Here is a 26,133-nt window from a genome sequence, read left to right on the forward strand (position 1 = left end):
TACTTAACGTGCTGAAGGCCGAAGTGCACTTGGGTTTCACAATGTGAATGATTAATGCAGTTGTTTAAATGGCGAATTTGCCTCTGATAGTACTTGGGAAGTCAAATTTAGTCATGATATGAACAGTTGGATTTAATATTTCACACGCATAACAGGAGAAGTGATGGCGTTGTGGCAATATCGCTGCACTGTTAATCCCGAGATCCAGACTGGGCTCGAATCCCACCATGGCAGATGGTGAAATTTGAATTCACTGAAAAAATCTGGAATTAAGAGTCTAATGATGACCTTGAGACCATTATCAATTGTCAGGAAAAACCTGTCTGGTTCACTAATGCCCTTTAGGGAGAGAAACTGCCATCCTTACCTGATCTGGCCTGCATGTGACTCCAGACTCACAGCAATGGGGTTGACTCTTAACTGCCCTCTGGGCAGTAAGTGCTGGCCTTGCCAATGATGCCCTCATCCCATGAATGAATTAAAAAAAACAGAATCAAAGGCTGTAATTCTTAGAATATTATTTTTAAAAATCCCTTACACACTAAAGAAAAATTAGAATTGCAATGCAGAATAAAGTCACTGGCTGACTGGATTGGAGAAATGATCTACACGGTGTGAAGTGATGGTGTGAAATGTATATAGAACATAGAACATTACAGCGCAGTACAGGCCCTTCGGCCCTCGATGTTGTGCCGCCCTGTCATACTAATCTGAAGCCCATCCCACCTACAATATTCCATGTACGTCCATATGCCTGTCCAATGACGACTTAAATGCACTTAAACTTGGCAAATCTACTACCATTTCAGGCAAAGCATTCCATACCCTTTCTATTCTCTGAGTAAAGAAACTACCTCTGACATCTGTCTTATACCTATCTCCCCTCACTTTAAAGTTGTGTCCCCTCGTGTTTGCCGTCCCCATACTTGGAAAAAGGCTCTATCTAACCCTCTGATTATCTTGTATGTCTCTATTAAGTCACCTCTCAACCTTCTTCTCTCTAACGAGAACAGACTCAAGGCCCTCAGCCTTTCTTCATAAGACATTCCTTCCATACCAGGCAACATCCTAGTAAATCTCCTCTGCACCCTTTCCAAAGCTTCCACATCCTTTTTGAAATGCGGTGACCAGAACTGTACACAATACTCCAAGTATGGTCGTACCAGAGCTTTGTACAGCTGCAGTATATGATCAAAAAGAAAACAACAAATTGTTATCTGTTCATAAGTGAGGGTAAGGATTCCAGCAATGCTTCTGAATTCTGTCAGAACTGCCTCAATGCCTGAAGGTCACAGGAAGATTGCTGTGTATGGAAGTTAATATGATGATGACATAACCACAGTTAGAGTGCCTTCATAACTCTCCTATCCATGTGCTTGCAGATCACAGCCAGGAGTCTCTGGTGGAAGCTCAGAATGGAAATTAAGTTACGTCCCCACCAGGAAGTCTTAAAAATAAATGGATGAATCACCCTAGACTTCTCCCCTACACTTCCCACTATCTGTTACCAATGTTAGAATGGCACTCCACTGTGTAGCTCAAACAGTGCTACATCACATTTATTCACATTTCTTAATATTTTCAATGTCTCAAAGTGGGAAAAACGGCATTGTGATTATGGTTGTTTGCCTGTAATTATTCTCTCAAGTTGATTGGCCTGCATAAACATTTACAAGATTTAGAAATGTTTCTAAGTGCAACCTGATGGTAATTTTGAAAGGGCTTTGGGATATGTGTTTGAAAATAAACGTGACATTGCAGGCTATGTGCAAAGGTGTGGGCCTGACTGGGTAACTTTCTTCAAAGAACATTCATGAGCCTATTTTGTTGACTGATTCTGTAAGTGTTATAGAGCATTTCATCCTTATATATTCTAAATGTTAACAGTTCAGCATTTTGTGTTTTAGAATAAGGAAAACATTTGCACTGTCTGTTCCTGGTATGCACATCTGGGAACGCACGTCAGAAAATGAACATTGGGGACATTTTCCAATAATCAGTCCAGAAATGTTCGACTGGTGTAAATTGTTTCTTTAATTTAATCACTTTTTTTCCTCCTGGCAATAATTGGCTGTCACATCATCCTACAGACACATGTTTAAGGAATTGTAATTTGTTAGGTCCTAACAAATGAGCAATTAACACGTCTTTTGAAAGCATACCCATGCAAAATCATTCACACCTCAGTAAGTTTTGTCAGTTGAAGGTTACAGTAAGTCACCAAAAGGGGGCAACAATATCCACCAAGTTGGTCAAGCAGATGTTTCAGCTGAGATGGTCTCCCCTCTTCACTGGATAGAAAAGATCCAAATGCCCAATTTTGGAGAAATATTACTACAAGAGTTTGTTTGGATAGTGTCCTAGCTCCAGACATCTTCAACTGCCTCATCAGTGCCCATCATAAGATCAGATATGGGCATGTTTGCTGATGATTGTACAATGTTCAGACTATTCACAATTCCTTGATTACTGAATCTGTCCATATCAATATGCACCAAGACCTGGATAATATCCAGGTTTGAGCTGATAAGTGGCAAGACATGATAATACTACAGATGTGCCAGGCAGTGACCGTCCCCAACAAGGAAGAATCTAACCACTTGATGTTCAATAGCATTATCATTGCTGAACCCCCACTGGCTAATTTACATTAGGGTTACCGTTGACTAGAAACTGAAATGGACCTGTCCACCATCTACAAGGTTCAAATCTGGAGTATGATGGAATATTCTCCTCTTGCCTGGATTATTGTAGTTCCAATAATACTCAAGAAGCTCAAAATCATCCAGGACAGAGCAGCCCAATTGATCAGCACCCCATCCAACATTCATTTCCTCTACTATTGACACAATACTACATGATACACTGCAGTATCAGTGTGCCAATTTACAACTGGATAAGGAGGAATTTCTTCTCTTAGAGGATTGAAAGTTTTTACTGCAAAGCTCCTTATCACAGAGCTATGGGAACAGAGTCCTTGCACATTTTTAAGGCTGAGAAAGGTAGATTCTTGACCAATAGGGGAGTCACAGATCATGGAAATAGCGCAAGAAAGTGGACATGAGGATGTCAGATCAGCTCGATTCCTATTGAATGGTGGAGCAGGCTCAAGGGGTCGGATGTCCTATTCCTGTTCCTATTTATCATGATCTATGGTCTTATCGCATCGACAACACCTTCCAAACCCACAAGCATCAACACCTGAAAGCACAAGGGCAACATGGGAACATTACCATGTGAAAGGTCACTGCAAGTCACACACCATCTTGATTTGGAACCATATCACCATTTCTTCACTATTGCAGGGTCAAAATAAGACCATAAGACATAGGAGTGAAAGCAAGACCATTTGGTCCATCAAGTCCACTCTATCATTTAATCATGGCTGATGGGCATTTCAACTCCACTTACCCGCATTCTCCCCGTAGCACTTAATTCCTTGTGAGATCAAAAATCTATTAACCTTTGCCTTGAAGATATTTAACGTCCTGGCATCCACTGCGCTCCGTGGCAATGAATTCCCCTGGCCCATCTCTCTCTGGCTGAAGAAATGTCTCCTCATTTCCGTTCTAAATTGAACCCCTCTAATTCTAAGGCTGTGCCCACTGGTCCTAGTCTCCCCGCCTAACGGAAACAAATTCCCAGCGTCCACCCTTTCTAAGCCATGCATTACCTCGTAAGTTTCTATTAGATCGCCCCCCAATCTTATAAACGCTAATGAATAGAATCCCAGGATCCTCAGCTGCTCATTGTATGTTAGGCCTACCATTCCAGGGATCATCCATGTGAATCTCCGCTGGACACGCTCCAGTGCCAGTATGTCCTTCCTGAGGTGTGGCGCCCAAAATTGGACACAGTATTCTAAATGGGGCCTAACTGGAGCTTTATAAAGTCTCAGTAGCACATCACTATTTTTATATTCCAACCCTCTTGAGAAAAATAACAACATTACATTTGCTTTCTTAACCACGGTCTCAACCTGCAAGTCACCCTTTGGAGAATCCTGGACTAGCACTCGCAGATCCCTTTGTACTTTGGCTTTATGAAGTTCCTCACCGTTTAGAAAATAGTTCATGCCTGTATTCTATTTTTTGGAACTCCCTCTAAAGCAGCACAGGACATGTCACTGACAACCCTAGGATGTTGCTTACCACCGCCTTCACACCTTACCATCAGCCTCTCAAGTGCAATTAGGAATGGACAATAAATGCTGAGAATAAATTAATAAGCAACAAGAACAGGGGAGTTCTTGACTCTATTTTGGTCAATAACTATTCCTCAAACAAGATTACTAGATTACAGGTTCTCTTGCCAATATCTCATTTCTGTTTATGGGAGCTTACTGTGCACAACTGACTACCATGTTTCCTGCATTGCAAAAGTGACACAATTCAAAAGGATTTTATGTCTATTCCTGCTCCGTCTCGGTTTACTTTTTAAACACTGGAGCAGCTGAGTAAACCCAGCTGGGAGTTTTCAAGATATTGACATTCCAGGGATGCAAAGCACCACCAAAGAATTTGTGATCCTTTCCTGCACCTGTTGCCAAATGCTGTACCTTTCTGTGCGAAATTCTTGCTGCATTACCAGGCAAATGCTACGTGCACAGGAACATGCTGATACTCTGTTGTGTATTCACTATGCATACCTTCCAAAGAGGGTAAGTGTGGCACACCTATCTCAGTGGGAAAACAAACCATCTGACTTGACAACTGGGAGACATGGGGAATAATGTAATCCTGGCTTGCATTATCTTTGTGGGGTTTGTACCCTTCGTAAATGGAAATTTGAAAGACATATCTGCGAATAGAAATACCCAATGCAAAACAGCACTCTGTATTTGCATAGCACTTTTAATATATTAAAATGTTCCTAAGATGCTTCATGGGCATGTTAAATCTGATCCTCTCAAGCCAGTCTTAGGGCTGATGTCCACAGACTTGGTCAGAAAGGTAACTTTTTAAGGAGAGTCTTTTGGGAAGAAAGAGAGAAAGAGTGCAGCAAGGTGTAGAGTGGCTATTCTTTACCTGATGGCCAAGGCTGCTAAAGGTACAGCCTCCAAGAAAGCATTTAAAATTTGAGACACTCAAGAGGCCAGGATTGAAGGAGCACAGGTATCTCAGAGGGTTGTGGGTTGGAAGGGTATTACAGAATGAGGGAGGAGGTGTGACACCATAGATCTATTTCAACACCTGGTTAAAAACATGAGAATCAAGGCTTTCGCAAGCTTGGAGCGAGTGTCAAAACACTTGCTGAAGAATGATGGGTGAATAGAACTTAGACGAGTTACCATTGTCTTTCAGTTCTACAATGCTGTATTTCATGTGGCTGTTTGTCATACAACCTGTATTGAAAAAATGTTCAGCTTACCACATTGAAAAGGAAAAAAACATTACAAGACTTTACTTGAACCCAACCTTCGGTATAATCTGTTGATGAATTTACGTTGGTTGAAGGATCAATATTGGCTAGGGTGAACTACTATTTGACATTGTGGATGTTATGCATCCATCTGACGGGATCATCAGCCTCATCTGAAAGATGGCACTTCCAACAGTGCACCATTCCCTCAGTACTGCTGGAGCCAGTGATTTAGACAAGTCAGGAGAAAGTGAGGACTGCAGATGCTGGAGACCAAAGTTGAAAAGTGTGCTGCTGGAAAAGTGCAGCAGGTCAGTCAGCATCCGAAGAGCAGGAAAATCGATGTTTCGGGCTTAAGCCCTTTTTCAGGGAATTTCGGAACAGCGGAAAACAAAAGTATGATGGGAATAAAGAACAGGCAGTTGAAGATGCCTGAAGTCAAGAACAAAGATCATGTACTGACAGCAAAAGCTTTGCCAAGATCTTGATAAGGTTACGACTGTAGCAACCAACAGATGCAAAAGCAGTGCAATGACTTGTTGGAGTTATGAACTATTCAGCAAAGTTCTTGCCTAATCAAAGTGTGAACATTTATCTGCGCTCTCTGTGATTTTGGCGCACAAAAGCAGCTTTCAATCAAATCAAAGAGTGAGCAACAGAAGCTCCCAGGCTGAGGAAGTCATCAACCCAGCAAGGACACAAAACCGGAAAGACAAGCATCTTGCTCTATTGAGTACTCACCATAGGACTGACATACCCAGGGGAGAAACATCTCACCAGGAATGAGCAGACACCAGACGAACTGATAACAGCTCACACATGTCAATAAAAGACCTGAATTTAGAGAGAATGATTGAAAAAGATGCATGTGCAAAGACTGATAACAGTGGGACAGTTTAGAATTTTCAGTTTTATTCATGAATGATATGTTCTCTTTGTTGGCCATCTTCATTGAGTAACTTGTAACTGCAAATAATAGTGCATTCATTTTTTAAGATATTTTGTGAAAAAGCGAATGTTTTGGAAAAATACATTTGTACCAGTTTTTCAGTATCACATTCTGTAAATTGTTTTCACTGTAGTTTATGGTAGCCAATAAACATTTCACTGGAACTAGGCTCGAACCAACAAACTTGATTAAGTTAAATATTGATATTAAAAGCAGTAAAGTGTGACTGTGGTAAGAACATTGACTCACTTCTTGTTGTCTGAGGTAAAAACACAAATGTGCTTCCTGCTGTAGATGCTTGAAGTGGATTCTTTTAAAAGACTGCACTGTAATTTTCAGCGGAATTGCTCAGGTTCTGACACCTCACTGACTTTGTTTGCAATTTAAACTCACCATGCTCTGGATGAAAGGAAGCATTTCAGTTATCTGGTCCTTAAGCAAAAAGTGTGCTTGCTTTTCACAGTTTAAACATTGCTAATGTACCATTTTAAAGTCCGGTTGATTGAAAATGCATGCAACGTTTTCTGGGCATATATGTTATATGCAATTTATAAAGTGTGAATTTAGCAAGACAACATTGTTCATTCTAGTCACGTATTTGATTTAAGGAGTTACAGATGTGCAGAAGTTGAATTATTTGTGTAAAACAATTGTTTGCATGATGTTGGCATTTACTGATAATGCAGCTAGCCCAATGACATGTTCAGGATTCAATCATGTCTCAGTGGCAGCACTTTCATCCCTGATTTAGAACTTTCAAATCTGTCTCCAGGCCAATGTTCCCAGTGCAGAATTGATGGAGTGCAACATTGTTCTGAGTGCTACCTCTCAAAAAAGATGTCAACCTAAGTCCACAACGATGCTCTCCAGCAGTCACAAACAAGACACTATTTTGCATAACAGATGTGAGGGGGTCTGGGATTTCCCCTCCCATCTCCTGACCAATATATATACCCCACAGTCGTCATCACTAAAAAGGACAAAATTATCTAGATGTGACTGCATTGCTGTTTGTAGGATCTTGCAGTTTACATATTTTGCTGCTGTGTTCCCAATGTTATAACTGTAACTACATTTCAGAAGTTCTTTATTATCTGTAAAGCACTTTGAAATGGCCAGTGGTTGTTAAAGACACTATAAACATGCAGTTCTTACTTTCTGATTTATCAAAGGATTCTAAAATACAAATCTTTCCATATCGGTGGTCCCATTTGTTATTAGAAACACGTTAACATTCTGCTATTTTAGCTAAATTTAACAAACGTAAATTTGATCTGAGACATCTGATATCTTCACATCTGTTGTTGTTCCATTTCTCTCTCATTAGTATGTGGCTAATGAGTTAATCCTTTAATTCCTGCTTGGAATATTTCTGGTGTGTTCCCAATTCCTGCCTTGAAGCTGGTTTTGCTCAGTTGCTGTCTTGTTTCCAGTTTGATCATTGCTTCATTTTCGGGTCATTGCCAATTTATTAGCTGAACAGCGGGTTCCAGCATAACTTGTATTTGTATAATGTCTTTGATCAAGTAGTTGGTCATCTGTCCTAATATTTCCTTCTGTGGTGTTATACTTTATCAGATAAACACTGCTGTGAAGCAGCTAGACACATTCTGATACATTAGAACACAATTTGAAGCAGGCTCTATTGCAAAACTTCCTGAGGCACTTCACTGGAGCATTATCCCAAATTCCCATAAAGAGAGATCAGAAGAGGTGATCAGTAGTTGTCTTAATTGGAAGGTCTTAAGGAGTTCTTTAAGACAGAAATTGGCTCAGTATTGGGAGGAGTACCGAGATTTCAAATGGCTGATCTTCCCAGGCTCCTGGTTAAGCAATATTATCAATTTTAAAACTCTCATCATAATTTTCCAATCTCTGCCATTGTAAAATCCAATCTCTGCCATTGTAAAATCCAATCTCTGCCATTGTAAAATCCAATCTGTTTATCAAATCATTTAGGGAAGGAAATCTTTCATCTATACCCTGTCTGATCTATTTGTGGCTACCAACCAATAACAATGTCGTTGACTATTATCTGCTCTGTGAAATGGCCAATCAGTTGCAGAAAATTGCTATAAAACTGACTGCAGTGGTTCAAACAGACTATTCATCACCAATATTTAAAGGCCTTGGGATAAAAGAAACAGTAGCAACATGGATGCAAAATTGGCTGAAAGATAGTAAACTGTGAGTCTTATTTAATGGGTATTTTTTGGGCTGGAAGAGGGTTTGAGTGTAGTTCCCCAGGGTTCGGTTTTGGGACTGTTGCTTTTCCTGATGTACGTGGGGTTTGTTAGCTCAGCTGATCTTGGTGGGCTTGGGACATTTCAAAGTTTGCAGATAACTTGGGAGAATTGTAAACCGTGAGGATGACAATTTTGTTTTATTCATTCACAGGATGTGGGTGTCACTGGCTAGGCCAGCATTTATTGCTCAGAAGGCCAGTGCATTTGCGATGGACAAAAATGGACTCCTTCTGACTGTAACAATTCTGTGATTCTATGGATTTCTCAAGGTGAATTGGGGATGATCAGCTGTACTGGCTCTGTCAGCAACACCCACATCTTGTGAACTAATGAATAAAGAGAAACATGCTTAATAATGACTGGAAAGAAACCAAAGTATATTATATTATACAAATCAAAATAAACTCTGCTCCTGAATGTAAAGCTAATCTTAATGTCTTTACAAGAACATTATCTTTGAGTAATTAGCTGGCTGATTAATTTATTCCACACCTCACCTGTTAAAAGTTAATTGCAATCATCAACATTTAAAATCCAATATTTTGTTTAGCTCTCAGGTTCAGTGAAGATATGCATTAAGGAAATAATATAAATTTGTACTCTTGGCTAGGTAAGTGCCTTCAATTTTCATTATAAGAAAAATGGACGGAATGATCACCAGTGATTCCACTCAGCAAATTCCAGTCCCTTGAATGTAGCATGAATGTCATATAAAACAGTATCTTCCAAGGCAATGTTTTACATAATTGAGGTTTGCTAATGCATCGTTGTTTCAGCGCATTCTTCTGTACAAAGCTCAGATGTGTTTAGTTGTCAACCCGCAGGTTAGTTAAGCTTGAGTTGTTCTGCAAACAGAGAATAAAAGCAGTGAGGTCGCCCATTGTGGAGGGAGTTCTTAATAAGTATTCCAAAAGAGTACTGAGCACAAACTGTAATTAGAAGATAAAGCTATTATCTTTTAATGCAAATTGGACAAGAGCTGCTTATGAGAGATGCTGGTGGAGGTGGGGAACAGATAAATCAATGCACCTAGGAGAAAATGGAAAAGACAGAAATGAAATGGTTTTCCAATGTCAATTTTTGAGGGCCAAGGTGTCACTAACATAAGTCTTAACATTTGTTGTTAGTGAATGGATGCTCACCGTGATTCAGTGACATTTTTCTGCTTTTTGTTTTAATGTCAGAGTTAAACTTTTCAAAACAAGGTGGTTAAAGCTTCCGTTGTAAATGTTATGAAAGGAATAAATTGCAACACTTATCTTGGATTACTCCAACAACATCTGGCAATCAACATAATGGACCCAACAATCCTCTCTGTAGTCCAGACTTAAGAGTTGCACTTCTGTAGCGCCTTTCATGCTTTCAGCATTTTCAAAACACTCTCTCAGCCATGACTCAGTTGGTAGCACTCAACGTGAGAAGGCCTTGGGTTCGAGACCCACCCCAGTGGCTTGAGTACAAAAATCGAGTTTTGCAGACCCGATGCAATACTTAAAGGATGCTGTACCATTTTTTAGATGAAATGTCAAGTTGAGACCCTAACTGCCCTCTCAGCTCTGTATAAAAGTTCCACTTGGCACTATTTCTAAGAAGAGCAGAAGAATGACCAGATTTGATTAAAACTTATCCCTCAACTAATACCACTAAAGTTTTCAAGCATTGTCATATTTCTGGTTTGGGAGCATGCTGTGTGTAAATTGGCTGTCATTTTACTGTATCACAGCAATGAATACACTTCAGAAGTATTCAATTGGCTGTAAAGTGCTTTAGGAAGCCTGAGGCTATTTTCCCTGGAGAATCGAAGGCTGAGGGGTGACTTTATAAAGGTTTATAAAATCATGAGGGTCATGGATAGGGTAAATAGATAAGATCTATTTTGCCCGGTATGGGTAGTCCAAAGCTAGAGGGCATAGGTTTTAGGTGAGAGGGGAAAGATATAAAGGGGACCCAAGGGACAGCTTTTGCACGCAGACAATGGAATGAGCTGCTAGAGGGACAGGTACAATTACAACATTTAGAGTCATAGAGATGTACAGTACGGAAACAGACCCGTCGGTCTAACTCATCCATGCCAACCAGATATCCTAAACTAATCTAATCCCATTTGCCAGCACTTGGCCCATATTCCTCTCAACCCTTCCTATTCATATACCCATCCAGATGCCTTTTAAATGTTATATTTGCACCAGCCTCCACCACTTCCTCTGGTAGCTCATTCCATACAAGCACCACCTTCTGTGTGGAATTTAAAAGGCATCTGGATGGGGATATGAATAGGAAAAGCTTAGACTTAGAGGGATTTGGTCCAGGTGCTGTCAAATGGGATAGATTAATTTAGGAAATCTGGTTCACATGGACAAATTGGACCGAAGGGTCTGTTTCCGGGATGTACAACTCTTCTACTCTATGAAGTGCAACTTTCTCTCTCTGTCTCAGTTCTGGCCAGAGGAGTATCAGCGTAGATTCTGTGCTCAAGTGTTTGAACATTCCTGACTCCGAGGTGAAAGTGCTACCCACTCAGCCCCAGTTGGACACAGAACTGGTAGGTGGCGCCAAACTTGAAAGGCAAAACCATGACAATTGCAGGAGCAGAGGAAGACTGAGAGAGAAGTATCATGTTATAAAGTTATGCTGAAGAATTAATTTAGTAAAATGTTGTCTTGAGCCTTCATTTCAATTTGGTGAGGAGGTGAAGCAATGTTTTGCTGACAAGACTGAAATAAAAATTTTTGCAGTGTCTGAAGTTTACCAGTTACAGAAAAATTCAGGATGTGGGTTTAAGCGGCATGCAGAATCCTGGGCTTTTAGCATGGAATCCAAACTAACAAATAAAACTAGTTAGATCTCAACTGCAACATGGTGCCCAATTCTGGGAGTGTACTTCAGGAAGAATGTGAAGGCATTGGAAATGGTGTAAAAGAGATTCATAATAAAGTGGGTTTCAAGAATATATTATTGAGGAGAAGGGCAAGAAAAGATTTGATAGAGGTTTTCAAAATCGTGAGGAATTTAGAGAGAGCAGATAGAGAGAGATTGTTCCAGTTGACAAGAACCAGAGGACATTGGTCTATGATGATTGGCAAAGGGACCAAAGGCAAAGAGTAATTTTTTATTCTGCAGGTTGTATTTAGGATCTGAAATCCCCTGGTAGAGAGTGTGGCAGAGGCAGATACAGTTGAGACATTTAAAATGCAACTGGGTATCTAAAAGAAGCAAAATTGGAAGACTACAGGGAAAAGGACTGGCATTGACGCAGTAGGCCAAATAAGCTCTTTCTCCCCTATAAATTTCCATAATTCTGCAATAAGAGTTTATTTTACTTTAAGATATAGATTGCAGCCCAACTTAAATATTCAATTAAAACCATTCTGTTGTTTTTCCACAGGAACTTTTTACACCTGAATGCAAGTTTAAGGAATCAGTGTATGAGAACTACTATGTGATCTATTCGTCAATGCTCTACAGACAGCAGGAATCTGGCAGAGCTTGGTATCTGGGTTTCAACAAGGATGGCCAAATCATGAAGGGAAATCGCGTGAAGAAAACCAAACCAGCATCTCATTTCCTGCCCAAACCATTGGAAGGTAAATCGTTGACAGTAGATCATCAATGATGTTGCCATTTTTCATGGTTATTTTGACTGTAAAATGTTATAAAATAATGGTAGGACCCTTTATTATGAAGTCCATGGGTTGTCCGGGAACAAATGGGATAAGGTTTGAGATAATACTGTTTTGTGCCTTATATATATAGTGTACCTATAAAGAAAAGTAGGAACTAGTTTTGAATTAATAAATTAATTACTTGATAATTTCAAAAAAGAGCCATTATGGCCTCAGAGCTTGCAGTAGCATCAATTAAATAATTCTGTCACTGCCAGTTACAGAGATTTAAAGGACAGTTAGTGAGGATGCTAGACAGTCTCCCTTGGAGGAATCATCATCTGAAGCTAAATCTCCTTAATGGATAAATCATATCCAAGGCTATCTCACCCCGAGTGAACAAAGGCCGCATGTGGTTTCTGCTGATTCTCTTAACAGTTACAATTGTCTGGTTAGAACCCCTTTCAGTAACTGAACATTGTAGCAGGAGCCCAAGTATCAATATTGCACAAAATACTATTGGTGCTCCAGATCTGAAGAACAGGAAGTATGGAAATACTCAGTAAATCAGGCAGCACCTATGAAGAAAGAAACAATGTGAATGTCCCTAATCTTCTGGGGAGTGACATTCACCGTTAGATGGTCACTCCTACATTTTTGTTGGACAACTAAACTTCACATTTCTGGACCTGACTTCTGAAACAGGCTTATTCACAATTATGGAGTGTACCTTCCATGCATTGGTTCCTCATAAGGCAGAATTGTTGGACCCCCTTTTAATGACACCAGCTGCTATATTTCAATAAGGGTGTGTTTGTTCAGAGCTTTAAGCAATTGCATTTCTTCCAGTTCTATATTTTCAGTAAATATTTTGAAAGTAATGCCTCCAATTACTAATCACCCCACGGTTGAGATTCTTTTGTTTAGAGTTAACATCCCCTCACAGCAGGTCATGTTCACTCTGTACCCATCAGGTACCCCCGCAGTGTTCTTGCTCATGCTTGCACCCCAACAATGTTCTCAACTTCCTTTGGCCCCCAACAATGTTCACCCTCCCTCACCATGGTTGTCTCCTTCAACCCCAAAGGTATTCACTCACCCCACCAACTCTTTGACAGTTCAGACCACTCCTGCACCCCAATGGTTTTCACCACCTCCCTGACTTCACCCCTCTCACACCCAACAGTGTTCATTCCCTTCCCTCACTCTCCAACTGCATTGACCTTCTCCCCCAACCCTGACAGTATTCTCCACCCTCATCACCCTGACAGGGTCTATCCCTATCAGCAGCCCTCACTGACCATGTTCAGTCCCTCCCTCGCTCTTTGATGCCTTGACAGTCTTTATCCTCCTCACACTGATGTTCAGTCACACCCCTCCTCTGCCTGACAACCCCAAATCTTTTGATGTCAGATGTACACAATGGAGATGGTGAGTCATGAGAGTGGGCGGGGTTGGGTGGCCAGAAAGAGCACTCATGGGATGGTATCGGAGGGGAGGAGGTGAATACTTTCTGGGGAAGGGAGTGAACATTTCCAAAGGTGCCAGATGACACTCCAGCAGATTAGACTCCTGAGTAGGCTTTACACATGCTGACAAAAGATCCAAATGAGGCAAACAGCCCATATCTGCCTGGATTTGGCAATACCAGAACAGTCTGGGCAGGGTAAAACCAGCACTTGGAATTTTAACTTCCCAAGTAAGCACCATGGATGTTCTTATGCAGGTACCAGTGGTACTAATAGGACTTGACAGGAGATTGTACTGAAACTGTTTGAACAGTTAGGGGCTAAATTGAAAAGCAGAACCTCCAAGGTAATAATCTGTGGATTACTACCTGACCCACAGGAGAATTGTCACAGCACATTTTTGTTAAATGTATGTCTCAAAGATTGGTACCACCCGATGAAGGACCGGCGCTCCAAAAGCTAGTGCTTCCAGTTAAACCTGTTGGACTATTACCTGGTGTTGTGTGATTTTTAACTTCAAAGATTGGTGAAATTGATTATATTTGGGCAGTGGTACTGCACAAAAGACAATTGTTCTGATGGGATTAAAACAGTGCTTGGACCAGTGTCCTGGCCAATCAAATAACTACAGATGTAGAAAGGGCATTAAAGTAATTAGAGGGGGGAAGGTTAGGGATGTGGCAAATGTAGGCTTACAAAACAAAAGGAATATGGCAGCATTGTTGGGTACCTATTTGAATTACAATATACAGAGTTGGATAGAAAGGGACACAGTGTACAAACATTTGGGTTAGATTAGGGTCAATGGGGGAAAAAAAGTGGTGAAAAGTCCAATTAATAGCTCTCTACTTGAATGCATACAACATTTAGATCAAAATAAACAAATTCACAGCTCCACTAGATGTTGGTGAAGATAATCTTATAGCCATTACAGAGACATGGCTACAAGAAGGTCAAAGCTGGGAATATTTAGGGTATGTTACTTCTCAAAAAGACAAGCAGCAAGGAAAGGGTGGTGGGGTAGTTCGGTTAGTAAATGATGGAGCAAGTATGATAGCAAGAAATGATCTTAGATCAGAAGATGTAGAATTCATTTGGGTGAGGTTAAGAAATAACAAGAACTGGTGGGAGTAGTTTGTAAGCCCCCTGACAGGAACTATGTGCTCGGACAGGTAATAAGCCAAGAGATAACAATGCCCTTTTTAAAAAGGGCAACACGTTAATCAAGGGTGACTTTAATATTCATGTAGTTTGAAAAAATCAGATTGGCAGAGGTAGCCATGAGGAGGGTTTCATAGAGTGTATTTGAGACATTTTCCGAGAACAACATGTAGGAATCCAATCAGGGATCAGGCTATTTGGGATCCAATGATATATAATGAGGAAGGTTCAAGAAATGATTTCGGAGTAATGGATCCCCTAGAAAACAGTGAGCATAACATCGTTGAATTTAGCATTCAGTTTGAGAAGGAGAAACTTGAGTTGAAAATAAGTGGATTGAACATCAATTACAGAATAAGGGAATGAGGGCAGAGCTAGCTGGTATGGGCTGAAAAAAGAGTTTAGCAGCAAAGACAGTAGGAGATGTTTAAGAAATTAGTTCATAGAGTCATAGAGACGTACAGCATGGAAACAGACCCTTCGGTCCAACCCGTCCATGCCGACCAGATATCCCAACCCAATCTAGTCCCACCCATCATATACCCATTCAAATGCCTCTTAAATGTTGCAATTGTACCAGCTTCCACCAGTTCCTCTGGCAGCTCATTCCATACACATAGCACCCTCTGCGTGAAAAGGTTGCCCCTTAGGTCTCTTTTATATCTTTCCCCTCTCACCCTAAATCTATGCCCTCTAGTTCTGGACTCCCCGACCCCAGGGAAAAGACTTTGCCTATTTATCCTATCCATGCCCCTCATAATTTTGTAAACCTCTATAAGGTCACCCCTCAGCCTCCGACGTTCCAGGGAAAACAGCCCCAGCCTATTCAGCCTCTCCCTGTAGCTCAGATTTCAACCCTGGCAACATCCTTGTAAATCTTTTCTGAACCCTTTCAAGTTTCACAACATCTTTTCGATAGGAAGGAGACTAGAATTACATGCAATATTCCAACAGTGGCCTAACCAATGTCCTGTACAGCTGCAACATGACCTCCCAACTCCTGTACTCAATACTCTGACCAATAAAGGAACGCATACCAAATGCCTTCTTCACTATCCTATCTACCTGCAACTCCACTTTCAAGGAGCTATGAACCTGCACTCCAAGCTCTCTTTGTTCAGCAACACTCCCTAGGACCTTACCATTAAGTGTATAAGTCCTGCTAAGATTTACTTTCCCAAAATGCAGCACCTCGCATTTATCTGAATTAAACTCCATCTGCCACTTCTCAGCCCATTGGCCCATCTGGTCCAGATCCTGTTGTAACCTGAGGTAACCCCTCATGGTTCACAACAAACATACATCCGAGCAAGGAAGAAGGATTCTAGAAAGGAGTCACACCAACCATATTTAACCGGGGAAGTTAATGATAGCAGCAACTTTAAAGAGAAAGAAATGCAATGTGGCAAAGTTTAATGGTAAGCTGGAGAATTGGGAAAGCTTTAACAATTAACAAATGATAACCAAATAAATAATAAAGATTGAGAAAGTAAACTTTGAGTGTTAACTTGCAAATACCATCAAGATGGACATCAAGAGCATTTTAAAATTTATAATCTTTAATTTTCTTTAAACATAAATACTTTGAATCAGACTTCATAGTACTATAAATATCACTGGAGAATAATTACTAGGGCAACTAATGAGGCTAACAATGAATAAACTTCTCCTTGACCTGATGGAATTCATCCTAGGATATTATAAGAAGCTACAGAGATAATGGTTGTACTTTGCCAAGAATCCCTTGGAAAAATGCTAGAGGATTGGAAAAGTGCCAATGTCATGCATTTATTTAGAAAGGGAAGGAGACAAAAATACAAGTAACTACAGACCATTAACTTAATGTCTGTAATTGTGAAATGTTAAATGATTTTGACCAATGCTTCAATCAGAACTATCTTCATAACCTTTGTTTACTCAGTTCCCTGTAATCATTTTCATTTGAATTATTTGATTGATAGTTCATTCAAAGTTAAGGATTGGGAGATCGCTTTTTTAAATTAAAACAGAGTTTCAAATGGCAAGGTGCAAGTAAAGGTCTATAAAAGTGGATGGTTTGAATTGATACTTGGGAATTCAATCAGGCATTATCGGCCAATCACCTCAAGATTGAGAACCACAGATGTGAAAACATACCCAGTGATTCATGCTATGGAAAGTGTGATGTTAAGTATATGTGTGATTATTATTATTATTCTCAGATTCTTCATTTCCCTTTGTCTTCTGAAACACTCAAAGCTCTCTACGTTACTCCAATTCTGGACTCTTGTGCCTGACATACTGCAAGACGATCTGTCCATCTTTCGGTTATTCACTGACCTGCATTGTCTTCCATTCCAGCAATGCCTAGATTTGTAAAAAAAAATCATCCTGATTCCTTTCATTCCCCATCTGTGTGCTTCTACAATTCCAACTTCTTGAGCATCTTTGGTATTCATTGCACTATCATTGGTGGCTGTTGCCATGTCTGTCTGAGATCTAAATTCTGGAGTTCTCTCCCACACCCCTCCAAACTCTTTGTCTCTCCCATTTTTTCTCTCTCCCTCCCTTTCTGTCTCTCTCTCTCTCTCTCTCTCTCTGTCTCCCTCTCTTTCTGTCTGTCTATCTGTCTCTCCCTCCTCTTTAGGATAGTCCTTAAAACCTCACTCTGACCAAGCATTAAGCCACCTGTTCTTAGGTTCATTGAAGGGAAAGATTTGGAAATTATTCTTGTTATATGCTGTTCGTATCTGGTTGGTGTCAAATCTTCTTTTTGAACTCTTTTGCCTTGGGATGTTTTATCACTTGAATGTCATGAGATAGACTCAAGTTGTTGTTGATTAATAATTAGATTCATAGATGCCATATTGAATAACCTTTGTTTTATAATGATTGTATTATTTAATCTTTACTTTCTTGCACTACAGCCATTGTGCCAAAGACCAGGCACTGTGAATCTCAGCACACAATTCCAGTGAAGCAAAGTTCCCTATGTATCTCTATCCTGCAATTGATAAAAATGTCCACTTACATCAATCTGCTGTGAAATCTTGGTTTTGCCAGAGAAAACCAAGTGAAATGGGGCCCAGCGTATCAAAGATGACAGTGGGTTCCAGTTGTTTCTGATTCTGTTATTCAAAGAGACCGAATAAAGTGAAATGTATCCAATAGATGAAGGACCAATAACTAGATATTTAAGGTAATTGACAAAAGAGCTAGAGTGAGGGATAAACTTTTTAAAACAGTGAGTGACTAGTATTTGGAATGCCTCATACCTGGGCTATAGGAAGATGATTTGGTTGTTGGAGGTCAGTCATCTCAGCTCCAGGACTTGTCTGCAGGATTTCCTCATGGTAGTATCGTAGGGCCAACCATCTTCAGCTGCTTCATGAATGACCTTTCCTCCATCAAAGGTCAGAAGTAGGAATGTTCACATATGATTGCACAATGTTCCATATCATCTGCAACACCTCAGATAATGAACAATCCGTGACCAAATGCAGCAAGAGCTGGACCATGACTGCCCCTGGGCTGACAAGATTAGATTACCTACAGTGTGGAAACAGGCTCATCGACCCAACAAGTCCACATCACTCCGAACAGCAACCCACCTAGACCCATTCCCCTACATTTACACCTGACTAATGCACCTAACACTATGGGCAACTTAGCATGGCCAATTCACCTAAACTGTACATCTTTGGACTGTGGGAGGAAACACACGCAGACATGGGGAGAATGTGCAAACTCCAAACAGACAGTTGCCCAAGGTAGGAATTGAACCTGGGTCCCTGGCGCTGTGAGGCAGCAGTGCTAACCACTGAGCCACCATGCTGCCCAGCAAGTGGAAAGAAACATATGCACCACACAGGCACCATACAATGACCACCTCTAACAAGAGGAAATCTAACCACTGCTCCTTAATTTTCAATGGAATTACAACCGCTGACTCCCCCACAATCAATATCCTGGCAGTTACCATTGACTAGAAACTAAACTTGACCTGCCGTGTAAGCTCTGTGGCTACAAGAGAAGGTCAGCGGCTAGGAATTCAAGAAGCTCAACACCATAAATGATAAAGAGGTTAATTTGAATGATGCCCCATTCATCATCTTCAATATTGACTCCCTTGCCACAGATGCACAGTGGCAGCAGTGTGTCCCACCTACAAGATGCACTGCCATAACCTGCTGATGCTTCTTTGCAAACTGCTTTCCAAAACCCATGAACTCTATCCCTAGAAAGACAAAGGCAATAGATGCATGGGAAAACCTGAATGCTTCCTTCCAAGCCACACACTATGCTGACTTGGAAATATATTGCTGTTTCCTCAATGTCAGGAGATCAGATCCTCATTGTTTTCTCCATGACAATGAGTCAACCTGTCAACCAAACAGCTGCCTTTTTCCCGCACTATAAATATTTGTGATCACTATTACAGCATTCTTGTGTTCATCTGGGTTAGTGGAAGATGAAAACCTTCAGCAGTATAGCTCTCTTTTCATCAATATGCGAACATGTTATTTGCTTTTACATCCCCAGAAAGCTTTCTCCAAAATATCGTTCCCAGCAGTGTCCTGCAGATTGATCTTAAATCTATGCAGAGCCCAGGGCAAAGCTGGAGGATTGGTAACCCCCTGGTGTTTGTATAATTTGTGGGCAGATCCTAGGACTTTTTGATCTGCCCAGTGGATTGCTGCTGATTTCCTTTGTAAGCAGCTTGCTGACCAGTGCCATGAAGATGCGGCCCAGGAGTCCAATGGGTAATATAGTATAGAGGAGACCATTTAGCCCAGCAAGCCATGCAGGTTGATTGAATGGGCTATCCAATTGGTTCCATCCCCTTGCTTTTTCCCCAAAACCCTGCCTATTCTTTTCCTTTTCAAGTATTTATCCAATCCTAGATATATATGATCCGAACTGAAACCTTTTAGCTGTGATTGCATTTTGCATTGCACACTCCCTTTGATCCTGTCCTTTCCCTGTCTGTCTTCTACTACCTAATGTTCCATTATTCCTCTTCCAACACACTTATTCAACTCCCTGTGTGCCCATTTTTCCCCAAGGCTCCTGCTTCCTCCTACCCTTTCTGGAGGCCCTCACCATATCTTCTCTGACCCTTTCCTCCCCCTCCTCTCCCAAAACCTCCTCATTCCACTTCTCACCTCATTCCATCTCCTTACTAACCCCTTGCCTCCACACACTTTTACTCGACCACCTCCCACTCCTGACACCCCACCCCATAAGTGACGGTTAAAATCTGGAACATGACCTCACTGAAAAGAGAATTTCATTGGAAATTTTGTTAATTTCAAAGAAAACCTCATTCTTAAGCTTTCCAATGAGAGAGGCATGTTCAGTGTCATCGGTTATGCAAAGCAACAAGTTCTGCCTATTAAAGATGTATTGTCTGGAAGCAAATGTGTTTGGCAAACCCCACCATCAGAAAATTATATTACTAGATCTGAAACTTAAACCAAAATCAAAACCTGACTTTCCATGTGTTTAACCTCTAATGAGCAGAGCCTTACAGTTTCACCAATCCTTTCAAGACAGGGTCCATGTCATTAGTGAAGGGTTGTGGCAGCATAGGGTCTTTTGTGAACATTGCGAATGCAGAATACAAATGGCTGTTTCATGTCTGTATTGTCTCCGATCACTTGCAGTTGCCATGTACCGAGAGCCATCACTGCACGACATTGGTGAAACCGTACCGAAAAATGCAGCCACCCCCAGCAAAAGCACAAGTACTTCTGCAATAATGAATGGAGGAAAGCAAGTGAAAAAGAACAAGTCAACATAGCCAGCCAGATCTTGGTGAGGACGTGAATTCCTAAACCATTGCACTGTTGTGTGATTTATCCCTGGCAGACTCTCTCCTTCTAATGTCTGTGGATCAGGTAAAGCAAGTGAACCCCTTGTTCATTGCAGTCTTTGGTCTATCTCATTGCAAGTGGATAAATCTCAATGCGTAGCTCTTTCCACAACAAGAAGATATTTGGAGAACCAGCTAAACTCTTACCATGGATGTCCTACCAAGATAATGGAATGAATGCCTTTTATCTATTTCCACTTAACTGTGACACTCCATGAGAATGACGTATTTCACAACTGCATTTGGTACATTGCCTGCTAAACACACACCTGAGAGAGTGTCTCTTTTTTCGAGTCCCGGAGAAGGTTAAGTGTTTCAGACCTGTCGATTTGTAACACAGCAGACAGCAGTGGGGATCGCAGATCATTGCTGTATATCTCTGCTCATTCAGGACTAAGTCCCTCTCTCGTTTTTTAACATGGCTGCTCTATGCACTGTCCTAACCTCTTTTTCTTTCACAGGGACTGTTGTGTGTTTTTTGCTGTTGAGGAAAAGTAGACGAAGAGAAAATTAAAATGCCAACACTGGGTTGACACCAGTGTTGGACTGGAAACATCAACAATTATCAGGGATATGGGAAGTGTCAGAAAAAAACTATGACAACAATGTGTATCAATGAGCCACGGGATCAATGTCTCAATCTAATGGCTAGATGTGCAAATGAAAAGAGACTGACAAATTGCTCTTTAGATTGGTGGTAGTGTAGAGGGAATTAGTCAATCACAATCAGTAGAAGGTGCTCTGATGAGCACCCGGCTCCTCCACAGTTCCCTTTTTTTGTGACGTTGTGCTGCACACACTGGTCATGCCCAATGCCTTGTCCAGTGAGCAGGCTCCACTGCTCCCCGATTGTGTGTGGGGCTAACCCATGCGCAAAAGCTAACCCTTTCAACCCTCCCTCCCCCCCCATCAGCATTCTTGGAAATTTTGTGTTCCACATTCATACCCTGGGATTGTGCTTTCGATGGCTCATTGGGAAAAGTCTGCTCCCTGCTTGAATTAAACCCAATGCTGAAACAATGTCACAGGACCATGAGCAATTCCGTCTAGTTTATGGGGAGTGTAGGCAAGGCTATCTATCGGTGTGTGACCTCACCACAGTAACAGGAGGTAAGATTGAAAAGAGGTGCCTTTGTTATCGTTATGGAGTGTGTAAAGAAAAAGGGATTTTAATGGTTGTGAGGGAGACTTGTGAGAGTTTTCTTTTTGTTCTCCTCTTTAAGCTCAGCATGTAGTTCGGCTCATTGTGGTCAATGTGCCAGCGTACCTCTAGCCCAGCATGCAGCTGGCCACGAGTCGCTGGAAACTGCTGGGCTGCAGGTGATTTGCCTTGTCTTTAAATGCACACCAAAACCAGGAGTCCTAGTGGAAGAGGAGGTGATTATCGTGAGTCATAGTTAACTTCAATCAATTAATTTATCTGAATTACTGAGTTATTTTAAGTGCTTCATATAGTTTCCTTTTCTAATCACAAATCAATGTCAACATGCTCCATGTTATTTAGAAATTTCATTCTTTTCACAGTTTACCCTATTCCACCAAAGCAAACTAACCTGAAAAGACACAAATAGCTGGCTGACAAATACTCAAATTGTTCTAACTAGAACTTCCCACATTACTCTCATAACTGCTTGCTACAGTATTCTAGCTAAGCAATCTTCCAACATGCTGAAATATTAATCATCAAAAACAATTACATTGATATTTTAACTCCACCCAGCCAGTAATTTTAATAGTAAGTTTCTTCAATATAGTTTCTACTGTAATTCTACCAAGTGAGAAGTGCTTTATTCTGATGTGTATTGAACAGAAGCTTAAGATAATATAATTCCCAAACATGGGACTTGAGAGGGTGTCTAAGTAAGTAAGTAAGTAAACTCAGTAAAATAGCAAAAAAGTCATAATTAATTCAGGAAAATCTATCCTTACCAAGCTAAGTGAAATCTTTCGAAATATAATACACAATGACAGCATCACCAAAATGAAATCAAGTGCGAGTCCCCTAGACCTAGCTAAAACTGTCATTTGTTGAATGAAAATTACTTTTCAACATGTTTACGAACACCACTGCCTCAAAACAAAGATTGGAGTCGTGAGATTCATGGCCGCTTACTATATATATGACGAGACTCAATGTAATGGAGAATGCAAAACATGAAAAATGCATTTAACTGAAATAAAGGAGAGAAATGTGAATATTGAGTTTAATTTAAAATCAAAAAATAATGACTTCGCTACACTGTGAGTTGTGTCATTATATCAGTGAAGGAAAACTAATTTAGGAAACTGATGAGTAGGACTTTATAAATGTGAATTCTCAAAGATGAGCATTGTACTAATTGAAAGCCATTCTATAGTCTGGTACTATTCAGTATGTTTCAATCATTTTATTTTCAACCAGATTGTGCAAACATATTCTCACTTTCCCATAAGATTTACTTGTAATATAGATGGTCAAAGTGTTTCTGCATTACAAAGAATTGTTTGTCAGCTGCAGGTTTCGCAGTTCTTAACAAGCTTGAAATCAATTCAATAAGTATTTTTTCTTTCTAATATTTCTGGTTTATTTTACAAAATATTTCTGCAGATTCTTACTGAGTAGGAAATGTCGCTCTGCTGCTGCTATGCTGCTAATGTGTTACATCTGATAACTTTTAGCAATTTATAACTCATTGTTTGTCCAATGACCGATTTGTGTTTTTTTTTAATAAAAAGGAACAGAAAAGAAGATTTAAGCACATCAGTCAGCCAGCGCGGAGTCTCTGTACTGAGCTAATTAAATGCTGTGATTAAAAATGAAACTACTTGTAAGAGTAATTTTGATTTTGGCTTTATGGGGGCAGGCGTGACCAGAGATCACATGGAGAAGATCACATACAACTTGAAGTTTTTGACAGTGAACTCTTATCATTTGCCCTTCACAAAACAATTGATGAATTAAACTTGGGCTGAATTTATTTTTGTTAATGACAATGAGTATATAGCTGTTAATCCCTTTTTTGTTCTCCTTTGTTTATACGTTGTCAGTGAGCGTGTTTTTTCCAAATGAATGGTTGTCCTTGACAAATTACTTCTTTTCATGTTTTTGTTTTTAGAGAGACATACAGCAGAGAGGGATATTAATTCTTTGTGCTTTGGTTCCTATTTTTGTCTGTTGTCTCATTTGTTGCATGGGAAGAGGATGGCATTGATGAAACAGAACTGCATGTAGTAGGTTGTATGTATCAAGAACTGTTGGTATGTATTACTAAATTTACATACATATATGCAAAAAAGTTTGTCTGCATTGTACAGTTTAAATGTTTATTATCATTTGTTGTACACAAATACAGCATATTGAATAAAATATTTCTATGAAGACACAGTCCAACCATAGCCCATACACTTTGCACTACTGAAATGTGACTTGCAATCTCTGGTGCTATCCAAGAAGAAGGAGGGACAACCAGGAAATGTCATTTTAGCTCCATTGTCCAGTTTTTCTTTTTCTACAAATATTTTCATCCTTTCTTTTTCTGTGTGCTCATCAGGTCAACATTGAGTGAAGTGTGATTATAAACCTTTTTTGCAGTTGACTCCAGAATTGGACTTGTGATTTATATTGTGCCAAACTTTGAACTATAGAATAGTTCACATCCTGAATTGTTTTGGCACTAAAAATCTGTTCGCACATCCCCAAGTGGTCTCAAGAAATCGCTGTTGAATTGTGGTTAATTTTAGGCACTTCTGTGTGATACGACTGTTGGAATCAAATAGGCTTGTAGTTTAATACAGTCACAAATAAAAAAAACACCTAGTCTGGGAGACTGGTGTTTGGTGTTTGTGTCAAGCATTAATCTGAAGATTGTTAGGTTTATGCGAATGTATGAATTGAACAAGCCATTCTATTATAAACAGTCACACAGCGCAGTAAAAAGTCACTACCTGCTCAAATTAATCAGGAAATGCTAATAAATATATTCGCAGCAGTTCTGCCACCATACCCTGAAGAAATCGTTTTTAAATAATGCTTCAAGGTGAAAGAGATATTCTGTCAGTCGAAGAACAATAGAAGCAGGAGGAGGTACTTGCCATTCAGCCTCGTGAATCACTGCAATATTTAGTAAGATCATGGCTAATCATCTATCTCAACTCCACTTTCTGCTCTCTCACCATATCCTCTAATTACATTATTATCCAAATATCCATTGGCCTGTGTCGTGACATACTAATAATTGCACATCCAGTGTGTGTTTGAGGTTACAGTATTCCATAGATTCATAATCCTCTGAGTGAAGAAAATTCACCTCAACTTGTCCAGTTCTATTCAAGGGGTTGAATAACACAGTTCACAGATAGTTGTAACAGAGACTGTGTCCCTTGGGCAGACCCTTGGGATCAAGGATTCTTGGCTTCAACTCTGGTTCAATGGGTTCCAAGTAGATAAGTCCCACAACTGACCTAAAGACTCTCTCTGAGGGTTGATGGGTTATCTGGACTTTTGTGTAACAAGCAAAGTGGATAATCGTGTTCCTGTAGATGTACTATATCTGGACTTCTGGAAGGCATTTGGTTTAGTTCACAAGGTTGGATCGTATAAGACTAGGGATAATTTATTAGCTTGGATAGATGATTGGTTGATGGACAGAAGAAAGAGAGTCAGGATAATTTTTTTTTCTGGATGGCAAGAAATAACTAGAAGATGCCACAGGGTTCAGTCATTGGGCCCTAGTTATTTACAATCTACATTAACGACTTGGGTACAGGGATAGAAGGCTCCACAGACAGATTTGTGGATGACACAAAAATAGGTGGGATGATAAATTGCAATGAGGAAATAAAATCCTTACAAATGGATATTAGGAAAGTGGGCCAAAATGTGGCAGATAGAGTTTAACTTGAATCAGTGTGAGGTCATGCATTTGGGTCAGAAAAATGGGACGGCGATCTATTACGTAACTGGGGAGAGACTTCAGAGTGCTCCAGTACAGAGGGATCTGGGTGTCCTTGTTCATGAGAGACAGAAAACCAGCATGCAGGTACAGCAGATAATAAAGAAAGTGAATGGAATGTTGGCTTTTATAGCTAAAGGACCACAACTGGAGTATTGTGCACATATTTGTTCCCATTATTTGAGGAAAGATACAGTGACGTTGGAGGCAGTTCAGAGGAGGTTCACTAGATTGATCCCAGAGATGAGGGGTTTGTCATACAAAGAGAGATTGAACAGTTTAGGCCTATACTCCCTGGAATTTAGAAGAATGTGGGGGGTGATCAAATTGAGGTATTCAAGATGACAAAAGGTTTGGATTAAATAGACGTGGAGTGGCTGCTTCCTGTTGTGGGGCATTGAAGGACGAGAGGTCATAGTCTTAGGATAAGGCATTGAAAAATTTAAAACAGAGTTGAAGAGAAACTGCTTCTTCCAAAGTGTTGTGAATCTGTGGAATTCACTACCCCAAAGTGCGGTGGATGCTGGAATATTGAATAAATTTAAGGAGTTAGACAGATC

General features: G+C 40.3%; 1 protein-coding gene across 3 annotated transcripts in view; it reads left to right on the top strand.

Moving 5' to 3' along the window:
• The window catches only part of fgf14 (fibroblast growth factor 14), a 507,463-nt gene extending 483,456 nt beyond the window's left edge, over window positions 1-24,007 (top strand). For all 3 annotated transcript variants that reach the window (XM_043691268.1, XM_043691271.1, XM_043691270.1), the window contains exons 4-5: window positions 11,942-12,140; window positions 20,434-24,007. In XM_043691268.1, the coding sequence (XP_043547203.1) occupies window positions 11,942-12,140; window positions 20,434-20,570 (336 nt within the window). In that variant the 3' untranslated portion in view covers window positions 20,571-24,007. The remainder of the gene's footprint in view (window positions 1-11,941; window positions 12,141-20,433) is intronic.
• Window positions 24,008-26,133: the final 2,126 nt, after the last annotated feature.

This window comes from Chiloscyllium plagiosum, chromosome 6 (assembly GCF_004010195.1).
Source record: "Chiloscyllium plagiosum isolate BGI_BamShark_2017 chromosome 6, ASM401019v2, whole genome shotgun sequence".
Classification (NCBI taxonomy): domain Eukaryota; kingdom Metazoa; phylum Chordata; class Chondrichthyes; order Orectolobiformes; family Hemiscylliidae; genus Chiloscyllium; species Chiloscyllium plagiosum.